The sequence below is a fragment of the Oncorhynchus kisutch genome, linkage group LG3 (assembly GCF_002021735.2).
Source record: "Oncorhynchus kisutch isolate 150728-3 linkage group LG3, Okis_V2, whole genome shotgun sequence".
Lineage (NCBI taxonomy): Eukaryota > Metazoa > Chordata > Actinopteri > Salmoniformes > Salmonidae > Oncorhynchus > Oncorhynchus kisutch.
The window spans coordinates 5868020-5895571 of NC_034176.2; the positions used below are offsets into that span (position 1 = coordinate 5868020).

General features: G+C 45.9%; 1 protein-coding gene across 1 annotated transcript in view; it reads right to left on the bottom strand.

Moving 5' to 3' along the window:
• The window catches only part of LOC109882307 (anthrax toxin receptor 2-like), a 132737-nt gene that overhangs the window by 58691 nt on the left and 46494 nt on the right, over positions 1–27552 (bottom strand). The window contains exons 12-14 of the mRNA XM_031816750.1: positions 6906–6956; positions 5491–5589; positions 591–764 (exon numbers count right to left, since the gene is read on the bottom strand). Coding sequence (XP_031672610.1) covers positions 591–764; positions 5491–5589; positions 6906–6956 — 324 coding nt within the window. The remainder of the gene's footprint in view (positions 1–590; positions 765–5490; positions 5590–6905; positions 6957–27552) is intronic.

Consider the following 27552-nt stretch of genomic DNA (forward strand, 5'->3'; position numbering starts at 1 on the left):
CTTATCAGGCTCTGACCAAAACAAGAAGCTTCTCCAACGGACTAGGCCTTATCAGGCTCTGACCAAAACAAGAAGCTTCTCCAACAGACTCGGCCTTATCAGGCTCTGACCAAAACAAGAAGCTTCTCCAACAGACTCGGCCTTATCAGGCTCTGACCAAAACAAGAAGCTTCTCCAACGGACTAGGCCTTATCAGGCTCTGACCAAAACAAGAAGCTTCTCCAACGGACTAGGCCTTATCAGGCTCTGACCAAAACAAGAAGCTTCTCCAACAGACTCGGCCTTATCAGGCTCTGACCAAAACAAGAAGCTTCTCCAATGGACTAGGCCTTATCAGGCTCTGACCAAAACAAGAAGCTTCTCCAACGGACTAGGCCTTATCAGGCTCTGACCAAAACAAGAAGCTTCTCCAACGGACTAGGCCTTATCAGGCTCTGACCAAAACAAGAAGCTTCTCCAACGGACTAGGCCTTATCAGGCTCTGACCAAAACAAGAACCTTCTCCAACAGACTAGGCCTGATCAGGCTCTGACCAAAACAAGAGAGTTAAGGGAATAGGGTGCCATTTTCAGACATAATCTTGAACGTACCTTTATAGGGGTGTACCATTTGGACTCCTGGCGCTGTTGGTATGTAGGTTTGGGTTTGGGGGGCCGTTTGGCCATCATGGGCTCTTCCACCTCCTCAGGAACAGATACTACAGCATTCTTAGCCTTCTCCAGCCTTGCCCCTTCCTCTGTAGAGCCCTTCTCTCCCCAACGCACCTGGATAGGACATAACGGACAGGGATCAGAAGGTCAATTCCGGTTCAACATCACGTTGTTGTTAACAGTAACATTGTACTGTTCTGAAAAGTGAAACGTACATTGTCCCTTTCGTATAACCCCTGATCAATAACCAGGTGATGTGTTGTTTTCACTGTTTTCATTTAAATCATCACCTTTCTTTTGGTTTCTGAGGCTTATCCTGTTTTAATTAAATCCATCACATCTGTTGCCGGGTAGAACCCACCGGTACTGACAGCAGACAGGTGAGTGGTTAATTATTGACACGCTCTTCAAGCTGTAGGTTTAGCTGCTACAACACAGAACCGCTTCCTATGATCTCCCATTCCCCACGGAAAAACACACACCTCCACACACACATCATATATCTACCCTGATGAATAACACACACCTCCACACACACATCGCATATCTACTCTGATGAATAACACACACCTCCACACACACATCATATATCTACCCTGATGAATAAAAGATTGCTTGTACATTCTATCGCTGCAGGTTGTACATTGACACACTTCAGGTTGTACATCAACACACTTCAGGTTGTACATTGACACACTTCAGGTTGTACATCAACACACTTCAGGTTGTACATCAACACACTTCAGGTTGTACATTGACACACTTCAGGTTGTACATCAACACACTTCAGGTTGTACATTGACACACTTCAGTTTGTACATTGACACACTTCAGGTTGTACATCAACACACTTCAGGTTGTACATTGACACACTTCAGTTTGTACATTGACACACTTCAGGTTGTACATCAACACACTTCAGGTTGTACATTGACACACTTCAGGTTGTACATCAACACACTTCAGGTTGTACATCAACACACTTCAGGTTGTACATTGACACACTTCAGGTTGTACATCAACACACTTCAGGTTGTACATTGACACACTTCAGGTTGTACATCAACACACTTCAGGTTGTACATTGACACACTTCAGGTTGTACATCAACACACTTCAGGTTGTACATTAACACACTTCAGGTTGTTCTTCAACACACTTCAGGTTGTAGGAGCGTTGGTCTTCAACACACTGCCGGTTGTACGAGTGTTGGTCTTCAACACACTGCCGGTTGTACGAGCGTTGTTCTTCAACACGGTTCAGGTTGTAGGAGCGTTGTTCTTCAACACACTGCCGGTTGTAGGAGCGTTGTTCTTCAACACACTGCAGGTTGTACGAGCGTTGGTTTTCAACACACTGCCGGTTGTACGAGCGTTGGTCTTCAACACACTGCCGGTTGTAGGAGCGTTGGTCTTCAACACGGTTCAGGTTGTAGGAGCGTTGTTCTTCAACACACTGCAGGTTGTACGAGCGTTGGTCTTTACATTGCATCTATGAGCTTTACACTGCATCTATTAGCATATATTAGCTTTACACTGCATCTATTAGCTTTACACTGCATCTAGTAGATTTACACTGCATCTATTAGCTTTGCAATGCATCTATTAGCTTTACACTGCATCTATTAGCTTTACACTGCATCTATTAGCTTTACACTGCATCTATTAGCGTTACACTGCATCTATTAGCTTTACACTGCATCTATTAGCATATATTAGCTTTACACTGTATCTATTAGCTTTACACTGCATCTATTAGCTTCACACTGCATCTATTAGCTTTACAATGCATCTATTAGCTTTACAATGCATCTATTAGCTTTACACTGCATCTATTAGCTTTACACTGCATCTATTAGCATATATTAGCTTTACACTGCATCTATTAGCATATATTAGCTTTACAATGCATCTATTAGCTTTACACTGCATCTATTAGCTTTACAATGCATCTATTAGCTTTACACTGCATATATGAGCTTTACACTGCATCTATTAGCTTTACACTGCATCTATGAGCTTTACACTGCATCTATTAGCATATATTAGCTTTACACTGCATCTATTAGCTTTACACTGCATCTATGAGCTTTACACTGCATCTATTAGCATATATTAGCTTTACAATGCATCTATTAGCTTTACACTGCATCTATGAGCTTTACACTGCATCTATTAGCATATATTAGCTTTACAATGCATCTATGAGCTTTACACTGCATCTATTAGCTTTACACTGCATCTATTACCTTTGCACATCTATTAGCATCTATTAACTTTACACTGCATCTATTACCGTTGCACATCTATTAGCATCTATTAACTTTACACTGCATCTATTAGCTTTACACTGCATCTATTAGCCTCTATTAGCTTTACACTACATCTATTAGCTTTACACTGCATCTATTAGCTTTGCACTGCATCTATTAGCTTTGCACTACATCTATTAGCTTTACACTGCATCTATTACCTTTGCACATCTATTAGCATCTATTAACTTTACACTGCATCTATTACCGTTGCACATCTATTAGCATCTATTAACTTTACACTGCATCTATTAGCTTTACACTGCATCTATTAGCCTCTATTAGCTTTACACTACATCTATTAGCTTTACACTGCATCTATTAGCTTTGCACTGCATCTATTAGCTTTGCACTACATCTATTAGCTTTACACTGCATCTATTAGCTTTCCACATCTATTAGCTTTGCACATCTATTAGCATCTATTAACATCTATTAGCTTTGGAGAGAGGTAGCGAACAAGCGAGCAGTGAGGTGAACAAAGAAGTGCCAAGGTGCCCAGAGTTGGAAGGGAGGAGGGAAAGATGTACAGAGGGAGAGAGTGGGAGAGATATGGGGAGAGATGGAGATATTTAGAGAGATGGAAATAGGGGGAGAGATAGAGAGATGGAGATATGGGGAGAGATGGAGAGATGGAGATATTTAGAGAGATGGAAATAGGGGGAGAGATAGAGAGATGGAGATATGGGGAGAGATGGAGAGATGGGGAGAGGGGGAGAGGGGACGAGATGGGGAGAGGGGGCGGGATGGCGAGAGGGGGAGAGATGGGGAGAGGGGGTGAGATGGGGAGAGGGGGCGGGATGGGGAGAGGGGGAGAGATGGGGAGAGGGGGCGAGAAAGAGATGGGTAGAGGGGGAGAGATGGGGAGAGGGGGCGAGATGGGGAGAGGGGGCAGGATGGGGAGAGGGGGAGAGATGGGGAGAGGGGGTGAGATGGGGAGAGGGGGTGAGATGGGGAGAGAGGGGGAGAGATGGGTAGAGGGGGAGAGGGGGCGAGATGGGGAGATGGGTAGAGGGGGAGAGATGGGGAGAGGGGGCGAGATGGGGAGAGATGGGGAGAGTGGGAGAGATGGGGAGAGATGGGGAGAGGGGGAGAGATGGGGAGAGAGGGGGAGAGATGGGTAGAGGGGGAGAGGGGGCGAGATGGGGAGAGATGGGGAGAGATGGGGAGAGGGGGAGAGATGGGGAGAGAGGGTTAGAGATGGGGAGAGGGGGAGAGATGGGGAGAGAGGGGGAGAGATGGGGAGAGGGGGAGAGAGGGAGAGGGGGAGAGAGGGGGAGAGAGGGAGAGAGGGGGAGAGAGGGGGAGAGAGGGAGAGAGGGGGAGAGATGGGGAGAGGGGGAGAGATGGGGAGAGGGGGAGAGATGGGGAGAGGGGGAGAGATGGGGAGAGATGGGGAGAGGGGGAGAGATGGGGAGAGGGGGAGAGATGGGGAGAGGGGGAGAGAGAGGGGGAGAGGTGGGGAGAGATGGGGTAAATACATCAAGCCGAAGGCAGTGCTCAATCATTCATCCATCCTGTGACTTCAGAAAACCAGGCTGAGAGGAGAGAGAAGGATGAGCTGGCAGCACCTGTCATGTCAGAGCCCGTCAGCAGCTGACAGAAACGACATAATGCCTACACACACAATCTAAAAGACTCACTTTACTTTGCACCTTCCTGGAGTCACAGGCAGGCCGGGCAAGGCTAGAGTATAGTGTGGAGTTTGAGTTTGTTCTCATCTGGCGGCTGGCTGGTCTGTTCTGTTCTGGGCACATTGCTAGGTACCAGATGACAGCAGATCCAATTTGTAATCAGGCTCTGTGTGAGTAAACCAGCCCATGATGTTTTAGATCATGTACACTGAGTGTTCAAAACATTAAGAACACCTTCTTAATATTGAGTTGCATCCTATTTTTGCCCTCAGAACAGCCTCAATTTGTTACACAGGGATGCTGGACCCATGTTGACTCCAATGCTTCACATTGTTGTGTCAAGTTGTGTGGATGTCCTTTGGGTGGTGGACCATTCTTGATACACACGGGAAACTGTTGAGCGTCTAAAACCCAGCAGCGTTACAGTTCTTGACACAAACCGGTGTGGCCTGGCACCTACTACCAGACCCCGTTCAAAGGCACTTCAATCTTTTGTCTTGCCTATTCACCCTCTGAATGGCACACATACACAATCCCATGTCTCAACTGTCACAAGGCTTAAAAATCCTTCTTCAACCTGACTCCTCCCCTTTCATCTACACTGATTGAAGTGGATTTAACAAGTGACATCAATAATGGATCATGGCTTTCACCTGGTCAGTCTATGTCATGGAAAGAGCAGGTGTTCCTAATGTTTTGTATATACTTGTACAATATATCATAATATAGATGTTTTTATCCAAGGCGACTCAACGTCACACATGCATACATTTTAATATGGGTGGCCGCAGCAGGACTCGAACCCACAACTCTCGTCTTCGCAAGCACCATGATTTATCAACTGAGCCACACAGTACAAACCACACTAAACAATGACTGTCGTATATAGTCAAACCTCCATGCGTTTGATCCCTCCTGCTCCTCTCCCTCCGTAGTACGAGGCGTCCACAGTCGCCCACTTCTTCTTGGGCAGGTGGTCGTCCTCCTCTGGCTCCTGAAGGGATAACAAACAGGTCAGGAATGTATGACCAAATACACCCAGAATTACCAACGGAAGTAATGATGTAATGATGTAATGTAATGATGTAATGATGTAATGTTGTAATGATGTAATGATGTAATGTTATAATGATGTAATGATGTAATGTTGTAATGATGTAATGTTGTAATGATGTAATGATGTAATGTTATAATGATGTAATGTTGTAATGTTGTAATGATGTAATGTTGTAATGATGTAATGTTGTAATGATGTAATGTGGTAATGATGTAATGATGTAATGTTGTAATGATGTAATGTGGTAATGATGTAATGATGTAATGTTGTAATGTGTTGTAATGATGTAATGTTGTAATGATGTAATAATGTAGTGTTGTAATGGTGTAATGTTGTAATGATGTAATGTTGTAATGATGTAATGTAATGTTGTAATGATGTAATGTTGTAATGATGTAATGATGTAATGTAATGTTGTAATGATGTAATGTTGTAATGATGTAATGATGTAATGTAATGTTGTAATGATGTAATGTTGTAATGATGTAATGATGTAATGTAATGTTGTCATGATGTAATGTTGTAATGATGTAATGTTGTAATGATGTAATGTGTAATGTTGTAATGTTGTAATGATGTAATGTTGTAATGATGTAAAGTTGTAATGTTGTAATGATGTAATGATGTAATGTTGTAATGATGTAATGTTGTAATGTTGTAATGATGTAATGTTGTAATGTTGTAATGATGTAATGTTGTTATGTTGTAATGATGTAATGTTGTAATGTTGTAATGTGTTGTAATGATGTAACGATGTAATGTAATGTTGTAATGGTGTAATGTTGTAATGATGTAATGTTGTAATGTTGTAATGATGTAATGATGTAATGGTGTAATGATGTAATGTTGTAATGTTGTAATGATGTAATGATGTAATGTTGTAATGATGTAATGTTGTAATGTTGTAATGATGTAATGTTGTAATGATGTAATGATGTAATTATGTAATGCTAGGTTATGAGAAACATGAAATGTGAGCCCTGGTTCCACTGAGTCCCTATCTGAGGACCTGACGTGGACACACCTGTGTGTGTGTGTGTGTGTCTGTGTGTGTGTGTCTGTGTGTGTGTCTGTGTGTCTGTGTGTGTGTCTGCGTGTGTCTGTGTGTGTGGCTGTGTGTGTCTGTGTGCGTGCGTGCGTGTGTGCGTGTGTGTGTGCGTGCGTGTGTGTGTGTGTGTGCGTGTGTGTGTGTGTGTGTGTGCGTGTGTGTGTGTGTGCGTGTGTGTGTGTGTGTGTGTGCGTGCTGTACTCACAGGTGGTGGAGGCCGCAAAGGAGCAGCAGGAGGAGGGGGGGGTTTAATGACCTGAAACACAAACAACAAACAGTGAAATGTCAGGAAAGTTGTCAATCACAGACAGACAGACAAGCAGACAGACAGACAGACAGACAAACAAAGGGCTGACAGAGGTGAGACGATGCATAGCAGGTGACACTGTCTCTGTCAGCAATGTACCTGTGCTGTGTGTGTGTTTCAGCTTTTTCTGTGTCATAGTTTATAGGGTGGGGCCTGAACGTCTCGGGTATGGATAGGGTGGGGCCTGAACGTTGAGGGTATGGATAGGGTGGGGCCTGAACGTCTCGGTTATGGATAGGGTGGGGGCCTGAACATCTCGGTTATGGATAGGGTGGGGTCTGAACGTCTCGGGTATGGATAGGGTGGGGCCTGAACTTTGAGGGTATGGATAGGGTGGGGCCTGAACGTCTCGGGTATGGATAGGGTGGGGCCTGAATGTTGAGGGTATGGATAGGGTGGGGCCTGAACTTTGAGGGTATGGATAGGGTGGGGCCTGAACGTCTCGGGTATGGATAGGGTGGGGCCTGAACGTCTCAGGTATGGATAGGGTGGGGCCTGACCGTCTCGGGTATGGATAGGGTGGGGCCTGAACGTCTCGGGTATGGATAGGGTGGGGCCTGAACGTCTCGGGTATGGATAGGGTGGGGCCTGAACGTCTCGGGTATGGATAGGGTGGGGCCTGAACGTCTCGGGTATGGATAGGGTGGGGCCTGAACGTTGAGGGTATGGATAGGGTGGGGCCTGAACGTTGAGTGGGTAGGGTGGGGCCTGAACGTTGAGGGTATGGATAGGGTGGGGTCTGAACGTTGAGTGGGTAGGGTGGGGTCTGAACGTTGAGGGTATGGATAGGGTGGGGCCTGAACGTTGAGTGGGTAGGGTGGGGCCTGAACGTTGAGGGTATGGATAGGGCTCTACTGGCAGCTCAACACTCTGTGGACTACTGATTACAAGATCCTGCCTGAGAACCAACAAAGGGCCCCCTGGTGTAAAATAACACAATAAAGAGACACTCCAAATCAACTGGTGACAGACAGGGGAGAGTCTTAGGCTAGTAATTAATTAGATGGGGTTCAGTGGTCCCAAGCAGCAATCCCCCAATCAGAGTTCTGAGGAGATAATTAACATCAATGAGATGCAGAGATGAGAGGAGAAGAGGAAAGGAGGAGAGGAGAAGAGGGGAGAGGAGATGGGAGGAGGAGGAAAGGAGGAGAGGGGAGAGGAGAGGGGAGAGGAGATGGGAGGAGGAAAGGAGAAGAGGAGAAGAGGGGAGAGGAGAAGAGGAAAGGAGGAAAGGAGGAGAGGGAGGAGGAGAGGGGAGAGGAGATGGGAGGAGGAAAGGAGGAGAGGAGAAGAGGGGAGAGGAGAGGAGATGGGAGGAGAGGAGAAGAGGGGAGAGGAGATGGGAGGAGGAAAGGAGGAGAGAGGAGAAGAGGAAAGGAGGAGAGGATATGAGAAGTGGGTTGAGGAGAAGAGGGGAGAAGAGGGGAAAGAAGAGGAGAAGATGGGAGAGGGGAAGAGAGGAGAGAGAACAGGAGAGGAAAGGAGAGAACAGAAGAGGAGGGAAGAGGAGGAAAAGATGAGAGGAGAAGAGGGGAGGAAAGGAAGAGAGGAGAAGAGAGAAGAAGATAAGAGAGGAGAAGAGGTGAGGGGAGAGGATAAGAGGGGAGAGGGGAGACGAGGGGAGAGGAGAGGAGAAGAGGGGAGAGGAGAGGGGAGACGAGGGGAGAGGAGAGGAGAAGAGGGGAGAGGAGAGGGGAGAGGAGGCGAGAAGAGGGACAAAAGGGGAGAGGAGGGGAGAAGAAAAGAGGGAAAAGGAGAAGTGGGGAGAGGAGAGGAGAGGGAGAAGAGGGGAGAGGAGAGGAGAAGAGGGGAGAGGAGAGGGGAGAGGAGGGGAGAAGAGGGTAGAGAAGAGGGGAGAGGAGCGAATGAGAGAAGAGGGGAGAGAAGAGGAGAAGAGGGGAGAGGGGAGACGAGGGGAGAGGAGAGGAGAAGAGGGGAGAGGAGAGGGGAGAGGAGGCGAGAAGAGGGACAAAAGGGGAGAGGAGGGGAGAAGAAAAGAGGGAAAAGGAGAAGTGGGGAGAGGAGAGGAGAGGGAGAAGAGGGGAGAGGAGAGGAGAAGAGGGGAGAGGAGAGGGGAGAGGAGGGGAGAAGAGGGGAGAGGAGAGGAGAAGTGGGGAGAGGAGAGTGAGAGGAGTGGAGAAGAGGGGAAAAGAGGGGAGAGGAGAGGGGAGAGGAGGGGAGAAGAGGGGAGAGGAGTAGAGGGGAGAGGAGGGGAGAAAAGGGGAGAAAAGGGGAGAGGAGAGGAGAAGAGGGGAGAGGAGAGGGGAGAGGAGGGGAGAAAAAGGGAGAGGAGGGGAGAAGAGGGGAGAGGAGAAGAGGGGAGAGGAGAGGGGAGAGGAGGGGAGAAGAGGGGAGAGGAGAGGGGGAGAGGAGGGGAGAAGAGGGGAGAGGAGAAGAGGGGAGAGGAGGGGACAACAGGGGAGAGGAGGGGAGAAGAAAAGAGGGAAAAGGAGAAGTGGGGAGAGGAGAGGGAGAGGAGTGGAGAAGAGGGGAGAGGAGAGGAGAAGAGGGGAGAGGAGTGGAGAAGAGGGGAGAGGAGAGGAGAAGAGGGGAGAGGAGGGTGGAGAGGATGGGAGAAGAGGGGAGAGGAGAGGAGAAGAGGGGAGAGGAGGGGAGAAAAGGGGAGAAAAGGGGAGAGGAGAGGAGAAGAGGGGAGAGGAGAGGGGAGAGGATAGGAGAAGAGGGGAGAGGATATGAGAAGAGGGGAGAGGATGGAAGAGCTCCAGACTCGAGCTTGGGGTTTGATCCAGACTAGACCTTGGGGTTGATCCAGACTAGAGCTTGGGGTTGATCCAGACTACAGCTTGAGGTTGATCCAGACTAGAGCTTGGGGTTGATCCAGACTAGAGCTTGGGGTTGATCCAGACTAGAGCTTGGGGTTGATCCAGACTAGAGCTTGGGGTTGATCCAGACTAGAGCTTGGGGTTGATCCAGACTAGAGCTTGGTTTTCTGATCCATACTAGACTGACTGGAAGATGCGTGCCTGGTCAGGTCACTAAACACACACACACACGCACAGGCATGTACTTGCATGTACTCACAAATGCCTGTATGCACACAGACACATTCACACAAACATACATACAGTCGTGGACAAAAGTTTTGAGAATGACACAAATATTAATTTCCACAAAGTTTGCTGCTTCAGTGTCTTATATTTTTGTCAGATGTTACTATGGAATACTGAAGTATAATTACAAGCATTTCATAAGTGTCAAAGGCTTTTATTGACAATTACATGAAGTTGATGCAAAGAGTCAATATTTGGAGTGTTGGACCCTTCCTTTTTCAAGATCTCTGCAATCCGCCCTGGCATACTGTCAATTAACTTCTGGGCCACATCCTGACTGATGGCAGCCCATTCTTGCATAATCAATGCTTGGAGTTTGTCAGAATTTGTGGGGTTTTGTTTGTCCAGCGCCTCTTGAGGATTGACCACAAGTTCTCAATGGGATTAATGTCTGGGGAGTTTTGATATTTTTAGTTATCACTTTTGCCTTATGGCAAGGTGCTCCATCATGCTCCATTGCCTTATGGCAAGGTGCTCCATCATGCTCCATTGCCTTATGGCAAGGTGCTCCATCATGCTCCATTGCCTTATGGCAAGGTGCTCCATCATGCTCCATTGCCTTATGGCAAGGTGCTCCATCATGCTCCATTGCCTTATGGCAAGGTGCTCCATCATGCTCCATTGCCTTATGGCAAGGTGCTCCATCATGCTCCATTGCCTTATGGCAAGGTGCTCCATCATGCTCCATTGCCTTATGGCAAGGTGCTCCATCATGCTCCATTGCCTTATGGCAAGGTGCTCCATCATGCTCCATTGCCTTATGGCAAGGTGCTCCATCATGCTCCATTGCCTTATGGCAAGGTGCTCCATCATGCTCCATTGCCTTATGGCAAGGTGCTCCATCATGCTCCATTGCCTTATGGCAAGGTGCTCCATCATGCTCCATTGCCTTATGGCAAGGTGCTCCATCATGCTGGAAAAGCCATTGTTCGTCACTAAACTGTTCCTGGATGGTTGGGAGAAATTGCTCTCGGAGGATGTGTTGGTACCATTCTTTATTCATGGCTGTGTTCTTAGGCAAAATTGTGAGTGAGCCCACTCCCTTGGCTAAGAAACAACCCCACACATGAATGGGCTCAGGATGCTTCACTGTTGGCATGACACAGGACTGATGGTAGCGCTCACCTTGTCTTCTCCGGACAAGCTTTTTCCGGATGCCCCAAACAATCGGAAAGGGGATTCATCAGAGAAAATGACATTACCCCAGCCCTCAGCAGTCCAATCCCTGTACCTTTTGCAGAATATCAGTCTGTCCCTGATGTTTTTCCTGGAGAGAAGTGGCTTCTTTGCTGCCCTTCTTGACACCAGGCCATCCTCCAAAAGTCTTTGCCTCACTGTGCATGCAGATGCACTCACACCTGCCTGCTGCCATTCCTGAGCAAGCTCTGTACTGGTGGTGCCCCGATCCCGCAGCTGAATCAACTTAAGGAGACGGTCCTGGTGAATTGCAGGACTTTCTTGGGCGCCCTGAAGCCTTCTTCACAACAATTGAACCGCTCTTCTTGAAGTTCTTGATGATCCAATAAATGGTTGATTTAGGTGCAATCTTACTGGCAGCAATATCCTTGACTGTGAAGCCCTTTTTGTGCAAAGCAATGATGACGGCACGTGTTTCCTTGCAGGTAACCATGGTTGACAGAGGAAGCTTCCAGTCTGTTATTCGAACTCATTCAGCATGACAGAGTGATCTCCAGCTTTGTCCTCGTCAACACCAACACTTGTGTTAACGAGAGAATTTGGTCCTTTTGTTGGCAGAGAGGGACTGTTTTTGGGGGATTCAGTTCATTTGCATGGCAAAGAGGGACTTTGCAATTAATTCAAATTATTCTGATCACTCATCATAACATTCTGGAGTATATGCAAATTGCCATCATACAAACTGAGGCAGCAGACGTGAAAATTAATATTTGTGTCATTCTCAAAACTTTTGGCCACGACTGTACATGGGCGCATACAAATGTGCATATGCACACACAAACACACATCTCTCTCATCCCAGAGTGATGTGCCTAGCAGGCCTGTCCTGTCTGTGCCAGGGGTTGTGACATGGCTACTGACTGACTAGCAGGTTGTCCACAATGTGATTCCACTCAAAGACAAGATGCCTTCACGTGTTTTATATCTGCATACAAAGCATTCCCCCGGACAGGGACGCTTGGCAGGTGTCAGTCAGTAGAGAACACTTAGTCACTTCAGATAAGATACTGGCTTAGAACAGCACTGACATTGATATGGAAGAAAGACAGGACAAACACAAAATGAACCCAGTGAAAGGGGTCAGATCCGGTCCCCTACTAACAGATTCTCAGAGAAGGAAGGGCTGATCTAGGATCAGTTTAGGCTTTATGTTACCAGTTCTGTGTCTTGATTTAAAGAGTCAAAGTATATTACCGGTTCAGTGAATTGATTTAAAGAGTCAAAGTATATTACCGGTTCAGAGTCAAAGTGAATTACCGGTTCAGTGAATTGATTTAAAGAGTCAAAGTATATAACTGGTTCAGTGAATTGATTTAAAGAGTCAAAGTATATAACCGGTTCACTGAATTGATTTAAAGAGTCAAAGTGAATTACCGGTTCAGTGAATTTATTTAAAGAGTCTAAGTATATAACTGGTTCAGTGAATTGATTTAAAGAGTCAAAGTATATAACTGGTTCACTGAATTGATTTAAAGAGTCAAAGTATATAACTGGTTCACTGAATTGATTTAAAGAGTCAAAGTGAATTACCAGTTCAGTGAATTGATTTAAAGAGTCAAAGTATATAACTGGTTCAGTGAATTGATTTAAAGAGTCAAAGTATATAACCGGTTCACTGAATTGATTTAAAGAGTCAAAGTGAATTACCAGTTCAGTGAATTGATTTAAAGAGTCAAAGTATATAACTGGTTCACTGAATTGATTTAAAGAGTCAAAGTATATTACCAGTTCAGTGAATTGATTTAAAGAGTCAAAGTATATTATCGGTTCAGAGTCAAAGTGAATTACCGGTTCAGTGAATTTATTTAAAGAGTCAAAGTATATAACTGGTTCAGTGAATTGATTTAAAGAGTCAAAGTATATAACTGGTTCAGTGAATTGATTTAAAGAGTCAAAGTATATAACTGGTTCAGTGAATTGATTTAAAGAGTCAAAGTATATAACCGGTTCACTGAATTGATTTAAAGAGTCAAAGTATATAACCGGTTCACCGAATTGATTTAAAGAGTCAGCTAACCCTGATGTCCTTGCTGTGTCTGAATCCTGGCTCAGGAAGGCCACCAAAAATTCAGAGATTTCCATACCCAACTATAACATCTTCCGTCAAGATAGAACTGCCAAAGGGGGAGGAGTTGCAGTTTACTGCAGAGATAGCCTGCAAAGTAATGTCATACTTTCCAGGTCCATACCCAAACAGTTCGAACTACTCATTTTGAAAATTACTCTCTCCAGAAATAAGTCTCTCACGGTTGCCGCCTGCTACCGACCCCCCTCAGCTCCCAGCTGTGCCCTGGACACCATTTGTGAATTGATCGCCCCCCATCTAGCTTCAGAGTTTGTTCTGTTAGGTGACCTAAACTGGGATATGCTTAACACCCCGCCAGTCCTACAATCTAAGCTAGATGCCCTCAATCTCACACAAATCATCAAGGAACCCACCTGGGACAACCCTAACTCTGTAAACAAGGGCACCCTCATAGACGTCATCCTGACCAACTGGCCCTCCAAATACACCTCCGCTGTCTTCAACCAGGATCTCAGCGATCACTGCCTCATTGCCTGTATCCGCTACGGAGCCGCAGTCAAACGACCACCCCTCATCACTGTCAAACGCTCCCTAAAACACTTCTGTGAGCAGGCCTTTCTAATCGACCTGGCCCGGGTATCCTGGAAGGACATTGACCTCATCCCGTCAGTTGAGGATGCCTGGTCATTCTTTAAAAGCAACTTCCTCACCATTTTAGATAAGCATGCTCCGTTCAAAAAATGCAGAACTAAGAACAGATACAGCCCTTGGTTCACCCCAGACCTGACTGCCCTCGATCAGCACAAAAACATCCTGTGGCGGACTGCAATAGCATCGAATAGTCCCCGTGATATGCAACTGTTCAGGGAAGTCCGGAACCAATACACGCAGTCAGTCAGGAAAGCTAAGGCCAGCTTCTTCAGGCAGAAGTTTGCATCCTGTAGCTCCAACTCCAAAAAGTTCTGGGACACCGTGAAGTCCATGGAGAACAAGAGCACCTCCTCCCAGCTGCCCAATGCACTGAGGCTAGGTAACACGGTCACCACTGATAAATCCATGATTATCGAAAACTTCAATAAGCATTTCTCAACGGCTGGCCATGCCTTCCGCCTGGCTACTTCAACCTCGGCCAACAGCTCCGCCCCCCCCGCAGCTCCTCGCCCAAACCTCTCCAGGTTCTCCTTTAACCAAATCCAGATAGCAGATGTTCTGAAAGAGCTGCAAAACCTGGACCCGTACAAATCAGCTGGGCATGACAATCTGGACCCTCTATTTCTGAAACTATCTGCCACCATTGTCGCAACCCCTATTACCAGCCTGTTCAACCTCTCTTTCATATCGTCTGAGATCCCCAAGGATTGGAAAGCTGCCGCAGTCATCCCCCTCTTCAAAGGGGGAGACACCCTGGACCCAAAATGTTACAGACCTATATCCATCCTGCGCTGCCTATCTAAGGTCTTCGAAAGCCAAGTCAACAAACAGGTCACTGACCATCTCGAATCCCACCGTACCTTCTCCGCTGTGCAATCTGGTTTCCGAGCCGGTCATGGGTGCACCTCAGCCACACTCAAGGTACTCAACGATATCATAACCGCCATCGATAAAAGACAGTACTGTGCAGCCGTCTTCATCGACCTTGCCAAGGCTTTCGACTCTGTCAATCACCATAATCTTATCGGCAGACTCAGGAGCCTCGGTTTTTCGGATGACTGCCTTGCCTGGTTCACCAATTACTTTGAAGACAGAGTTCAGTGCGTCAAATCGGAGGGCATGCTGCCTGGTCCTCTGGCAGTCTCTATGGGGGTGCCACAGGGTTCAATTCTCGGGCCGACTCTTTTCTCTGTGTATATCAATGATGTTGCTCTTGCTGCGGGCGATTCCCTGATCCACCTCTACGCAGACGACACCATTCTATATACTTTCGGCCCGTCTTTGGACACTGTGCTATCTAACCTCCAAACAAGCTTCAATGCCATACAACACTCCTTCCGTGGCCTCCAACTGCTCTTAAACGCTAGTAAAACCAAATGCATGCTTTTCAACCGGTCGCTGCCTGCACCCGCATGCCCGACTAGCATCACCACCCTGGATGGTTCCGACCTAGAATATGTGGACGTCTATAAGTACCTAGGTGTCTGGCTAGACTGCAAACTCTCCTTCCAGACTCATATCAAACATCTCCAATCGAAAATCAAATCAAGAGTCGGCTTTCTATTCCGCAACAAAGCCTCCTTCACTCACGCCGCCAAGCTTACCCTAGTAAAACTGACTATCCTACCGATCCTCGACTTCGGCGACGTCATCTACAAAATGGCTTCCAACACTCTACTCAGCAAACTGGATGCAGTTTATCACAGTGCCATCCGTTTTGTCACTAAAGCACCTTATACCACCCACCACTGCGACTTGTATGCTCTAGTCGGCTGGCCCTCGCTACATATTCGTCGCCAGACCCACTGGCTCCAGGTCATCTACAAGTCCATGCTAGGTAAAGCTCCGCCTTATCTCAGCTCACTGGTCACGATGGCAACACCCATCCGTAGCACGCGCTCCAGCAGGTGTATCTCACTGATCATCCCTAAAGCCAACACCTCATTTGGCCGCCTTTCGTTCCAGTACTCTGCTGCCTGTGACTGGAACGAATTGCAAAAATCGCTGAAGTTGGAGACTTTTATCTCCCTCACCAACTTCAAACATCAGCTATCTGAGCAGCTAACCGATCGCTGCAGCTGTACATAGTCTATTGGTAAATAGCCCACCCTTCTTCACCTACCTCATCCCCATACTGTTTTTATTTATTTACTTTTCTGCTCTTTTGCACACCAATATCTCTACCTGTACATGACCATCTGATCATTCATCACTCCAGTGTTAATCTGCAAAATTGTAATTATTTGCCTACCTCCTCATGCCTTTTGCACACATTGTATATAGACCCCCCCTTTGTTTTCTACTGTGTTATTGACCTGTTAATTGTTTACTCCATGTGTAACTCTTTGTAACTCTTTGTTGTCTGCTCACACTGCTATGCTTTATCTTGGCCAGGTCGCAGTTGCAAATGAGAACTACCTACCTGGTTAAATAAAGGTTAAATAAAAAGTTAATAAAAAGTTAAATAATAGGTTAAATAAAAAATAAATATAAAAATTCAGTGAATTGATTTAAAGAGTCAAAGTATATTACTGGTATGAAAAGCTCATCACACCTAAACCTGTATGACTTATACAATAGCAGACTACTACAACCTGCCCCGGTGCCTGGGTAGCAACGAGTACATGTTTAACTGCCAACATTCAGTATCTCTTCTTATTCTTCCTCATCCTCTTCCTCCAGGAAAACCAGACCACATTATGTTGATTATTCATTGAAAAGATGAATATGGCATCGTCGCAGGTTAGCTGTGCATTTTACAAAATGTGTTTTTTCAACAAAATGCAGAGTAATTATGGCATATCGTAGGTTGAACAGCCGTTTAATTCAAAGTGAACTACTCTGATACCAGTATACCACTGCTGTTAATGTTGCTACTGTACTGCTGTCGCAATAATAATGTGAAAAGAATAAATTAAGGTTAATTAAATGCTATTTGACACATAAATTGCTGGAAATAAATCCAGTAATAATGTCTGTTTGTCTGTCAGTCGACCCAACCTTCTCTCTCTGCAGTATAAATCAGGTAGTAATGTCTGTCCATCTGTCTGTCTACTGGTGGGCTCTGCTCTCTCTGCCTTGTGGCATGATTAGCATGTAGCATGATTAGCATGTAGCATGATTAGCATGTAGCATGGTTAGCATGTAGCATGATTAATATAATATCATTGTAGGCAGACTGTAAACTGGTGGATTATCTCATTGTATTAAGTAATTATGCAGCAGACTTCCTTGACATATTGTGGGATAAATGAAGCATTATACAAACCTGATTTCCTGGACATATTGTGGGATAAATGAAGCATTACACAAACCTGATTTCCTGGACATACAGTGAGCTCCAAAAGTATTGGGACAGTGATTTATCTTGTGTTTTTTGGGGGGGCTCTGTATTCCAGCACTTTGGATTTTAAATGATACAGTGATTATGAGGTTAAAAAGAACACATGTATGTGAGAATGCTGTTCATTGACTACATCTCAATGGTCAACAGCATAGTGCACTCAAAGCTCATCACTAAGCTAAGGACCCTTGTACTAAACACCTCCCTCTGCAACTGGATCCTGGACTTCCTGACGGGCCACCCCCAGGTGGCAAGGGTAGGCAATAAAACATCTGCTATGCTGAACATCAACACTGGGGCCCCTCAGGGGTGCGTGCTTAGTCCCCTCCTGTACTCCCTGTTCACTCATGACTGCATGGCCAAGCACGACTCCAACACCATCATTAAGTTTGCTGTTGACACAATGGTGGTAGGCCTGATCACTGACAACGATGAGACAGCCTATAGGGAGGAAGTCAGAGACCTGGCAGTGTGGTGCCAGGACAACAACCTCTCCCTCAATGTGAGCAAGACATCGGAGGTGATTGTGGACTACAGGAATAAGAGGTCAGAGCATGCCCGCATTCACATCGACGGGGCTGTAGTGGAGCTGGTCGAGCTTTAAGTTCCTTGGTGTCCACATCACTAACAAACTATCATGGTCCAAACATACCAAGACAGACGTGAAGAGGGCACGACAACGCCTATTCCCCCTCAGGAGACTGAAAAGATATGGCATGGTTCCTCAGATCCTTAATAAGTTCAACAGCTACACCTCACTGCTTGATATGAAAACTGCTCGGCATCCAACCACAAGGCACTACAGAGGGTAGTGTGAACGGCCCAGTACATCACTCGGGCCAAGCTTTCTGCCATCCAGGACCTCTATACCAGGCAGTGTTTGAGGAAAGCCCTAAAAAATGTCAAAGACTCCAGCCACTCAAGTCAAAGACTGGCCTCTCTGCTACTGAACGGCAAGCGGTACCGGCCAAGTCTAGGTACAAAAGGCTCCTTCCTCAAGCGATAAGACCGCTAAACAGTTCATCAAATAGGTACCCGGACTATTGCATTGGCCCCTTTTTTTATTCTGCTACTGAGTAACACCTTCACCTAGGAACACCTTCACCTAGGAACACCTTCACCTAGGAACACCTTCACCTAGGAACACCTTCACCTAGGAACGCTGTCACCTAGGAACACCTTCACCTAGGAACACCGTCACCTAGGAACACCTTCACCTAGGAACACCTTCACCTAGGAACACCTTCACCTAGGAACACCATCACCTAGGAACACCTTCACCTAGGAACACTTTCACCTAGGAACACCTTCACCTAGGAACACCTTCACCTAGGAACACTTTCACCTAGGAACACCATCACCTAGGAACACCTTCACCTAGGAACACTTTCACCTAGGAACACCTTCACCTAGGAACACCTTCACCTAGGAACACTTTCACCTAGGAACACCTTCACCTAGGAACACCTTCACCTAGGAACACCTTCACCTAGGAACACCTTCACCTAGGAACACTTTCACCTAGGAACACCTTCACCTAGGAACACCTTCACCTAGGAACACCATCACCTATAGGAACACCTTCACCTAGGAACACTTTCACCTAGGAACACCTTCACCTAGGAACACCTTCACCTAGGAACACCGTCACCTAGGAACACCGTCACCTAGGAACACCGTCACCTAGGAACACCTTCACCTAGGAACACTTTCACCTAGGAACACCTTCACCTAGGAACACCTTCACCTAGGAACACCATCACCTATAGGAACACCTTCACCTAGGAACACTTTCACCTAGGAACACCTTCACCTAGGAACACCTTCACCTAGGAACACCGTCACCTAGGAACACCGTCACCTAGGAACACCTTCACCTAGGAACACCTTCACCTAGGAACACCTTCACCTAGGAACACCGTCACCTAGGAACACCGTCACCTAGGAACACTTTCACCTAGGAACACCGTCACCTAGGAACACCTTCACCTAGGAACACCGTCACCTAGGAACACCGTCACCTAGGAACACTTTCACCTAGGAACACCTTCACCTAGGAACACCTTCACCTAGGAACACCATCACCTATAGGAACACTTTCACCTAGGAACACCTTCACCTAGGAACACCTTCACCTAGGAACACCGTCACCTAGGAACACCGTCACCTAGGAACACCTTCACCTAGGAACACTTTCACCTCGGAACACCTTCACCTAGGAACACTTTCACCTAGGAACACCATCACCTATAGGAACACCTTCACCTAGGAACACTTTCACCTAGGAACACCTTCACCTAGGAACACCTTCACCTAGGAACACCGTCACCTAGGAACACCGTCACCTAGGAACACCTTCACCTAGGAACACCTTCACCTAGGAACACCGTCACCTAGGAACACCGTCACCTAGGAACACTTTCACCTAGGAACACCGTCACCTAGGAACACTTTCACCTAGGAACACCTTCACCTAGGAACACCTTCACCTAGGAACACCGTCACCTAGGAACACCTTCACCTAGGAACACCTTCACCTAGGAACACTTTCACCTAGGAACACCTTCACCTAGGAACACCTTCACCTAGGAACACCGTCACCTAGGAACACCTTCACCTAGGAACACCTTCACCTAGGAACACCTTCACCTAGGAACACCGTCACCTAGGAACACCGTCACCTAGGAACACTTTCACCTAGGAACACCGTCACCTAGGAACACTTTCACCTAGGAACACCTTCACCTAGGAACACCTTCACCTAGGAACACCTTCACCTAGGAACACCTTCACCTAGGAACACTTTCACCTAGGAACACCGTCACCTAGGAACACTTTCACCTAGGAACACCTTCACCTAGGAACACCTTCACCTAGGAACACCGTCACCTAGGAACACCTTCACCTAGGAACACCTTCACCTAGGAACACCGTCACCTAGGAACACTTTCACCTAGGAACACCGTCACCTAGGAACACCATCACCTATAGGAACACCTTCACCTAGGAACACCATCACCTATAGGAACACCTTCACCTAGGAACACCTTCACCTAGGAACACCTTCACCTAGGAACACCTTCACCTAGGAACACTTTCACCTAGGAACACCTTCACCTAGGAACACCTTCACCTAGGAACACCATCACCTATAGGAACACCTTCACCTAGGAACACTTTCACCTAGGAACACCTTCACCTAGGAACACCTTCACCTAGGAACACCGTCACCTAGGAACACCGTCACCTAGGAACACCTTCACCTAGGAACACTTTCACCTAGGAACACCTTCACCTAGGAACACCTTCACCTAGGAACACCATCACCTATAGGAACACCTTCACCTAGGAACACTTTCACCTAGGAACACCTTCACCTAGGAACACCTTCACCTAGGAACACCGTCACCTAGGAACACCATCACCTATAGGAACACCTTCACCTAGGAACACCTTCACCTAGGAACACCGTCACCTAGGAACACCGTCACCTAGGAACACTTTCACCTAGGAACACCGTCACCTAGGAACACTTTCACCTAGGAACACCTTCACCTAGGAACACCTTCACCTAGGAACACCTTCACCTAGGAACACTTTCACCTAGGAACACCGTCACCTAGGAACACTTTCACCTAGGAACACCTTCACCTAGGAACACCTTCACCTAGGAACACCGTCACCTAGGAACACCTTCACCTAGGAACACCTTCACCTAGGAACACTGTCACCTAGGAACACTTTCACCTAGGAACACCGTCACCTAGGAACACTTTCACCTAGGAACACCGTCACCTAGGAACACCATCACCTATAGGAACACCTTCACCTAGGAACACCTTCACCTAGGAACACCTTCACCTAGGAACACCTTCACCTAGGAACACTTTCACCTAGGAACACCTTCACCTAGGAACACCTTCACCTAGGAACACCATCACCTATAGGAACACCTTCACCTAGGAACACTTTCACCTAGGAACACCTTCACCTAGGAACACCTTCACCTAGGAACACCGTCACCTAGGAACACCGTCACCTAGGAACACCTTCACCTAGGAACACTTTCACCTCGGAACACCTTCACCTAGGAACACCTTCACCTAGGAACACCATCACCTATAGGAACACCTTCACCTAGGAACACTTTCACCTAGGAACACCTTCACCTAGGAACACCTTCACCTAGGAACACCGTCACCTAGGAACACCGTCACCTAGGAACACCTTCACCTAGGAACACCTTCACCTAGGAACACCTTCACCTAGGAACACCGTCACCTAGGAACACCGTCACCTAGGAACACTTTCACCTAGGAACACCGTCACCTAGGAACACTTTCACCTAGGAACACCTTCACCTAGGAACACCTTCACCTAGGAACACCGTCACCTAGGAACACCGTCACCTAGGAACACCATCACCTATAGGAACACCTTCACCTAGGAACACCTTCACCTAGGAACACCGTCACCTAGGAACACCGTCACCTAGGAACACTTTCACCTAGGAACACCGTCACCTAGGAACACTTTCACCTAGGAACACCTTCACCTAGGAACACCTTCACCTAGGAACACCTTCACCTAGGAACACTTTCACCTAGGAACACCGTCACCTAGGAACACTTTCACCTAGGAACACCTTCACCTAGGAACACCTTCACCTAGGAACACCGTCACCTAGGAACACCTTCACCTAGGAACACCTTCACCTAGGAACACCGTCACCTAGGAACACTTTCACCTAGGAACACCGTCACCTAGGAACACCATCACCTATAGGAACACCTTCACCTAGGAACACCATCACCTATAGGAACACCTTCACCTAGGAACACTTTCACCTAGGAACACCTTCACCTAGGAACACCTTCACCTAGGAACACCGTCACCTAGGAACACCTTCACCTAGGAACACCTTCACCTAGGAACACCTTCACCTAGGAACACCGTCACCTAGGAACACCGTCACCTAGGAACACCGTCACCTAGGAACACTTTCACCTAGGAACACCTTCACCTAGGAACACCTTCACCTAGGAACACCGTCACCTAGGAACACCGTCACCTAGGAACACCATCACGTATAGGAACACCTTCACCTAGGAACACCTTCACCTAGGAACACCATCACCTAGGAACACCTTCCTAATATTGAGTTGCACCCGCTGTCCCCTTTGCCCACAGAACAGCCTCAATTCGTCGATGTATGGACTATACAAGATGTTGCTAGCCCATGTTGACTCCAATGCTTTGTGTCATGTTGTCTGGATGTCCTTTGGGTGGAGGACCATTCTTGATACACACGGGAAATTGTAGAGCATGAAGAACCCAGCAGCGTTGCAGTTCTTGACACAAATCGGTGCGGCCTGGTACCTACTACCATATCCCGTTCAAAGGCACTTAAATATTTTGTCTTGCCCGTTCACCCTCAACGGCACACATACACAATCCCTGTCTGAATGGTGTCAAGGCTTAAAATCCTTCTTTAACCTGTCTCCTCCCCTTCATCTACACTGACTGAAGTGGATTTAACAAGTGACATCAATAAGGGATCATAGCTTTCACCTGGATTCACCTGGACAGTCTATGTCATGGAAAGAGCAGGTGTTCCGATTGTTTTGTACATTCAGTCTATATTATTTACATTCCAGACTCCGGTCTCTGGTCCAGAAGCAAATTTCCTGCAATTCTATCAATTTTTGCTATGGGGTTTTGTACTGTGTATGTATACTGTATACTGTATTCTCATTCTAATATTTATACTGTATACTGTATTCTCATTCTAATATTTATACTGTATACTGTATACTGTATTCTCATTCTAATATTTATACTGTATACTGTATACTGTATTCTCATTCTAATATTTATACTGTATACTGTATTCTCATTCTAATATTTATACTGTATACTGTATACTGTATTCTCCACATAGCTCATTCTAATATTTATACTGTATACTGTATTCTCATTCTAATATTTATACTGTATACTGTATACTGTATTCTCATTCTAATATTTATACTGTATACTGTATTCTCATTCTAATATTTATACTGTATACTGTATACTGTATTCTCATTCTAATATTTATACTGTATACTGTATTCTCATTCTAATATTTATACTGTATACTGTATACTGTATTCTCCACATAGCTCATTCTAATATTTATACTGTATACTGTATTCTCATTCTAATATTTATACTGTATACTGTATACTGTATACTGTATTCTCATTCTAATATTTATACTGTATACTGTATTCTGTATTCTCATTCTAATATTTATACTGTATACTGTATTCTCATTCTAATATTTATACTGTATACTGTATTCTCATTCTAATATTTATACTGTATAACATTTTAGTTACACGGTGTGTGTGTGTTTGTGTGTGTGTTGCATGCGTGTGTGTGTGTTTGTGTGTGTGTTGCATGCGTGTGTGTGTGTGTGTGTTTGTGTATGTGTTGCATGCGTGTGTGTGTGTGTTTGTGTGTGTGTTGCATGCGTGTGTGTGTGTGTGTGTGTGTGTGTGTGTGTGTGTGTGTGTTGCATGCGTACGTGTGTGTGTGTGTGGATACTGGATACTTAACCATCTGCCATACACCCTGAGCAGGCCCAAAGCTGCAACACCAACACCAGGTTCCACCAACCAATCACAGCCACTCATAGGCATCATCCCCTCACGGACCCCATTTTATGGTCCAATTAGAGTAGCTGACGCTAATCCCATTCATTTTTTTTCTCAACTCTGCATTTATTTTATTTTTTTAACATTCATGTTGAGTCAAGGTGTTTCTGTGTAATAGTGTGACAGTGTGTCTGCGGCAGGTAGAATATAGTCACATTTAAAATGACGCATGTTCATTAGGGGGGAAAAAAGGAACCTATTTGAGAGGAATGCTGTGAAGGTAATCCCCATAAAGGATTGGCCACAGTGATTACCAGAGAATATTACTCCACATTGTAACTACTGTACGTGTTGAAGTTTATCGGACAGGAACTGTGACGATGAGACAAGGTAAAAGACTGGTCGAGGTCATAGCAGGAGAGAAACTCAATTCAAACCTCTAAGCCAGTAGACCCTTGTGTCTGACTGACAGCATCAGATATAATATCTCACTGTTAATCAATTCAATTCATCTAGAATCTTCCGTTTCTCTCTTAGCCCACGACCAAACCCTGCCCATACATTCCCGGAGGACTTTACAACCACTGACTCCCTTTACAACCACAGACTCCCTTTACAACCACAGACTCCCTTTACAACCACTGACTCCCTTTACAACCACAGACTCCCTTTACAACCACAGACTCCCTTGACAACCACATACTCCCTTGACAACCACAGACTCCCTTCACAACCACAGACTCCCTTTAAAACCACTGACTCCCTTTACAACCACAGACTCCCTTTAAAACCACTGACTCCCTTTACAACCACAGACTCCCTTGACAACCACAGACTCCCTTGACAACCACAGACTCCCTTTAAAACACTGGTGGGTACAAGATCAACATATCAGTGTGGGGTGTGATTCATATCAGGGTGGGTGTAGTTCATATCAGGGTGAGGTGTAATTCATATCAGGGTGGGGTGTAGTTCATATCAGGGTGGGGTGTAGTTCATATCAGGGTGGGGTGTAATTCACATCAGGGTGGGGTGTAGTTCATATCAGGGTGGGGTGTAGTTCATATCAGGGTGGGTGTAATTCACATCAGAGTGGGGTGTAGTTCATATCAGGATGGGGTGTAGTTCATATCAGGGTGGGGTGTAATTCATATCAGGGTGTGGTGTAGTTCATATCAGGGTGGGGTGTAGTTCATATCAGGGTGGGGTGTAGTTCACATCAGAGTGGTGTGTAGTTCACATCAGGGTGGGGTGTAGTTCATATCAGGGTGGGTGTAATTCACATCAGGGTGGGGTGTAGTTCAAATCAGAGTGGGGTGTAATTCATATCAGGGTGGGGTGTAGTTCAAATCAGAGTGGGGTGTAATTCATATCAGGGTGGTGTGTAGTTCATATCAGGGTGGGGTGTAATTCAAATCAGAGTGGGGTGTAGTTCACATCAGGGTGGGGTGTAATTCATATCAGGGTGGGTGTAATTCAGGGTGGGGTTTAGTTCATATCAGGGTGGGGTATAATTCATATCAGGGTGGGTGTAATTCAGGGTGGGGTGTAGTTCACATCAGGGTGGGGTAAATTCATATCAGGGTGGTGTGTAGTTCATATCAGGGTGGGGTGTAGTTCATATCAGGGTGGGGTGTAATTCATATCAGGGTGGGGTGTAGTTCATATCAGGGTGGGGTGTAGTTCACATCAGGGTGGGGTGTAGTTCATATCAGGGTGGGGTGTAGTTCATATCAGGGTGGGGTGTAATTCATATCAGGGTGGGGTGTAGTTCATATCAGGGTGGGGTGTAGTTCACATCAGGGTGGGGTGTAATTCATATCAGGGTGGGTGTAATTCATATCAGGGTGGGGTGTAGTTCATATCAGGGTGGGGTGTAATTCATATCAGGGTGGGGTGTAGTTCATATCAGAGTGGGGTATAGTTCATATCAGGGTGGGGTGTAGTTCATATCAGGGTGGGCGTAATTCAGGGTGGGGTGTAGTTCATATCAGAGTGGGGTGTAGTTCATATCAGAGTGGGGTGTAGTTCTGTGTTCCTATAAACATAAATAATGGTTTAATTCACTGCATGACCTTGTGCCTGGCAGGGTTCCATGTGGGAAGGAGAGAGAGATTGTGTGTGTGTGTGTGTGTGTGTGTGTGTGTGTGTGTGTGTGTGTGTGTGTGTGTGTGTGTGTGAAACATGCAATAAGTGTGTGTGTTCCCATTTGTGTATCTGAGTGTGTATGGGGCTCATCCTGCTGAAGCCCTGAAAGCCTTGAAACCCAGCTGAAACCTGGCAGACTGGGGGTTGAAATATTAACAACCAACACATGGCCTTCTCCTCCTCTCCTCCTCCTCCTCCTCCTCTCCTCCTCTCCCTCTGTCCCCAGGTCCCTGAAGGAGAGCCACAGTAGATTCAGCACCAAGACAAACACAGCGCCGGCCAGACATGCTGCAGGGGCTTTACATTCTAATGCCTTTGTTGGTTTTCCAGAATATGCTTCCATGTCACCCTGGACGGGCTCCCAGTGTTCTCGTCAGGGTCTCAAACAGAGGTGAGGCATATTATTATTGGTATTGTATTCTGTATTGGTGATGGTATAATGGTATATTTCCATATTGGTGATGGTATAATGGTATATTTCCGTATTGGTGATGGCATAATGGTATATTTCCATATTGGTGATGGTATAATGGTATATTTCCATATTGGTGATGGTACAATGGTATATTTCTGTATTGGTGAAGGCATAATGGTATATTTCCATATTGGTGATGGTATCATGGTATATTTTCATATTGGTGATGGTATAATGGTATATTTCCATATTGGTGATGGTATAATGGTATATTTCTGTATTGGTGATGGTATAATGGTATATTTTCATATTGGTGATGGTATAATGGTATATTTCTGTATTGGTGATGGCATAATGGTATATTTCTATATTGATGATGGTATAATGGTATATTTCTGTATTGGTGATGGTATAATGGTATATTTCTGTATTGGTGATGGCACAATGGTATATTTCTGTATTGGTGATGGCACAATGGTATATTTACGTATTGGTGGTGGAATAATGGTATATTTCTGTATTGGTGATGGTATAATGGTATATTTACGTATGTCCGGAGAGGGGAACAGACGCTTTTATCCAGAGCCACTACAGTAGTGAATCATTTAACAGACTCTCTCATCCAGAGCCACTACAGTAGTGAATCATTTAACAGACTCTCTCATCCAGAGCCACTACAGTAGTGAATCATTTAACAGACTCTCTCATCCAGAGGCACTAGAGTAGTGAGTCATTTAACAGACTCTTATCCAGAGCCACTTACAGGAGCAGTTAGGGCTGTGTCTTTCTCAAGGGCACATCGACAGGATTGGGGATTCGTACCAGTGACCTTTCAGTTACAGGACCAACGCTCTTAACCACAAGGCATTCTACAAGTCCTGAAACTATCACCTGGTCATTGTGAGCTTTAAATGGTTAAGTGGAGAGAGAGAGAGATAGAGAGAGAGAGAGAGAGAGAGAGAGAGAGAGAGAGAGAGAGAGAGAGAGAGAGAGAGAGAGAGAGAGAGAGAGAGAGAGAGAGAGAGAGAGAGAGAAAGATGTGAACTGGGTTCT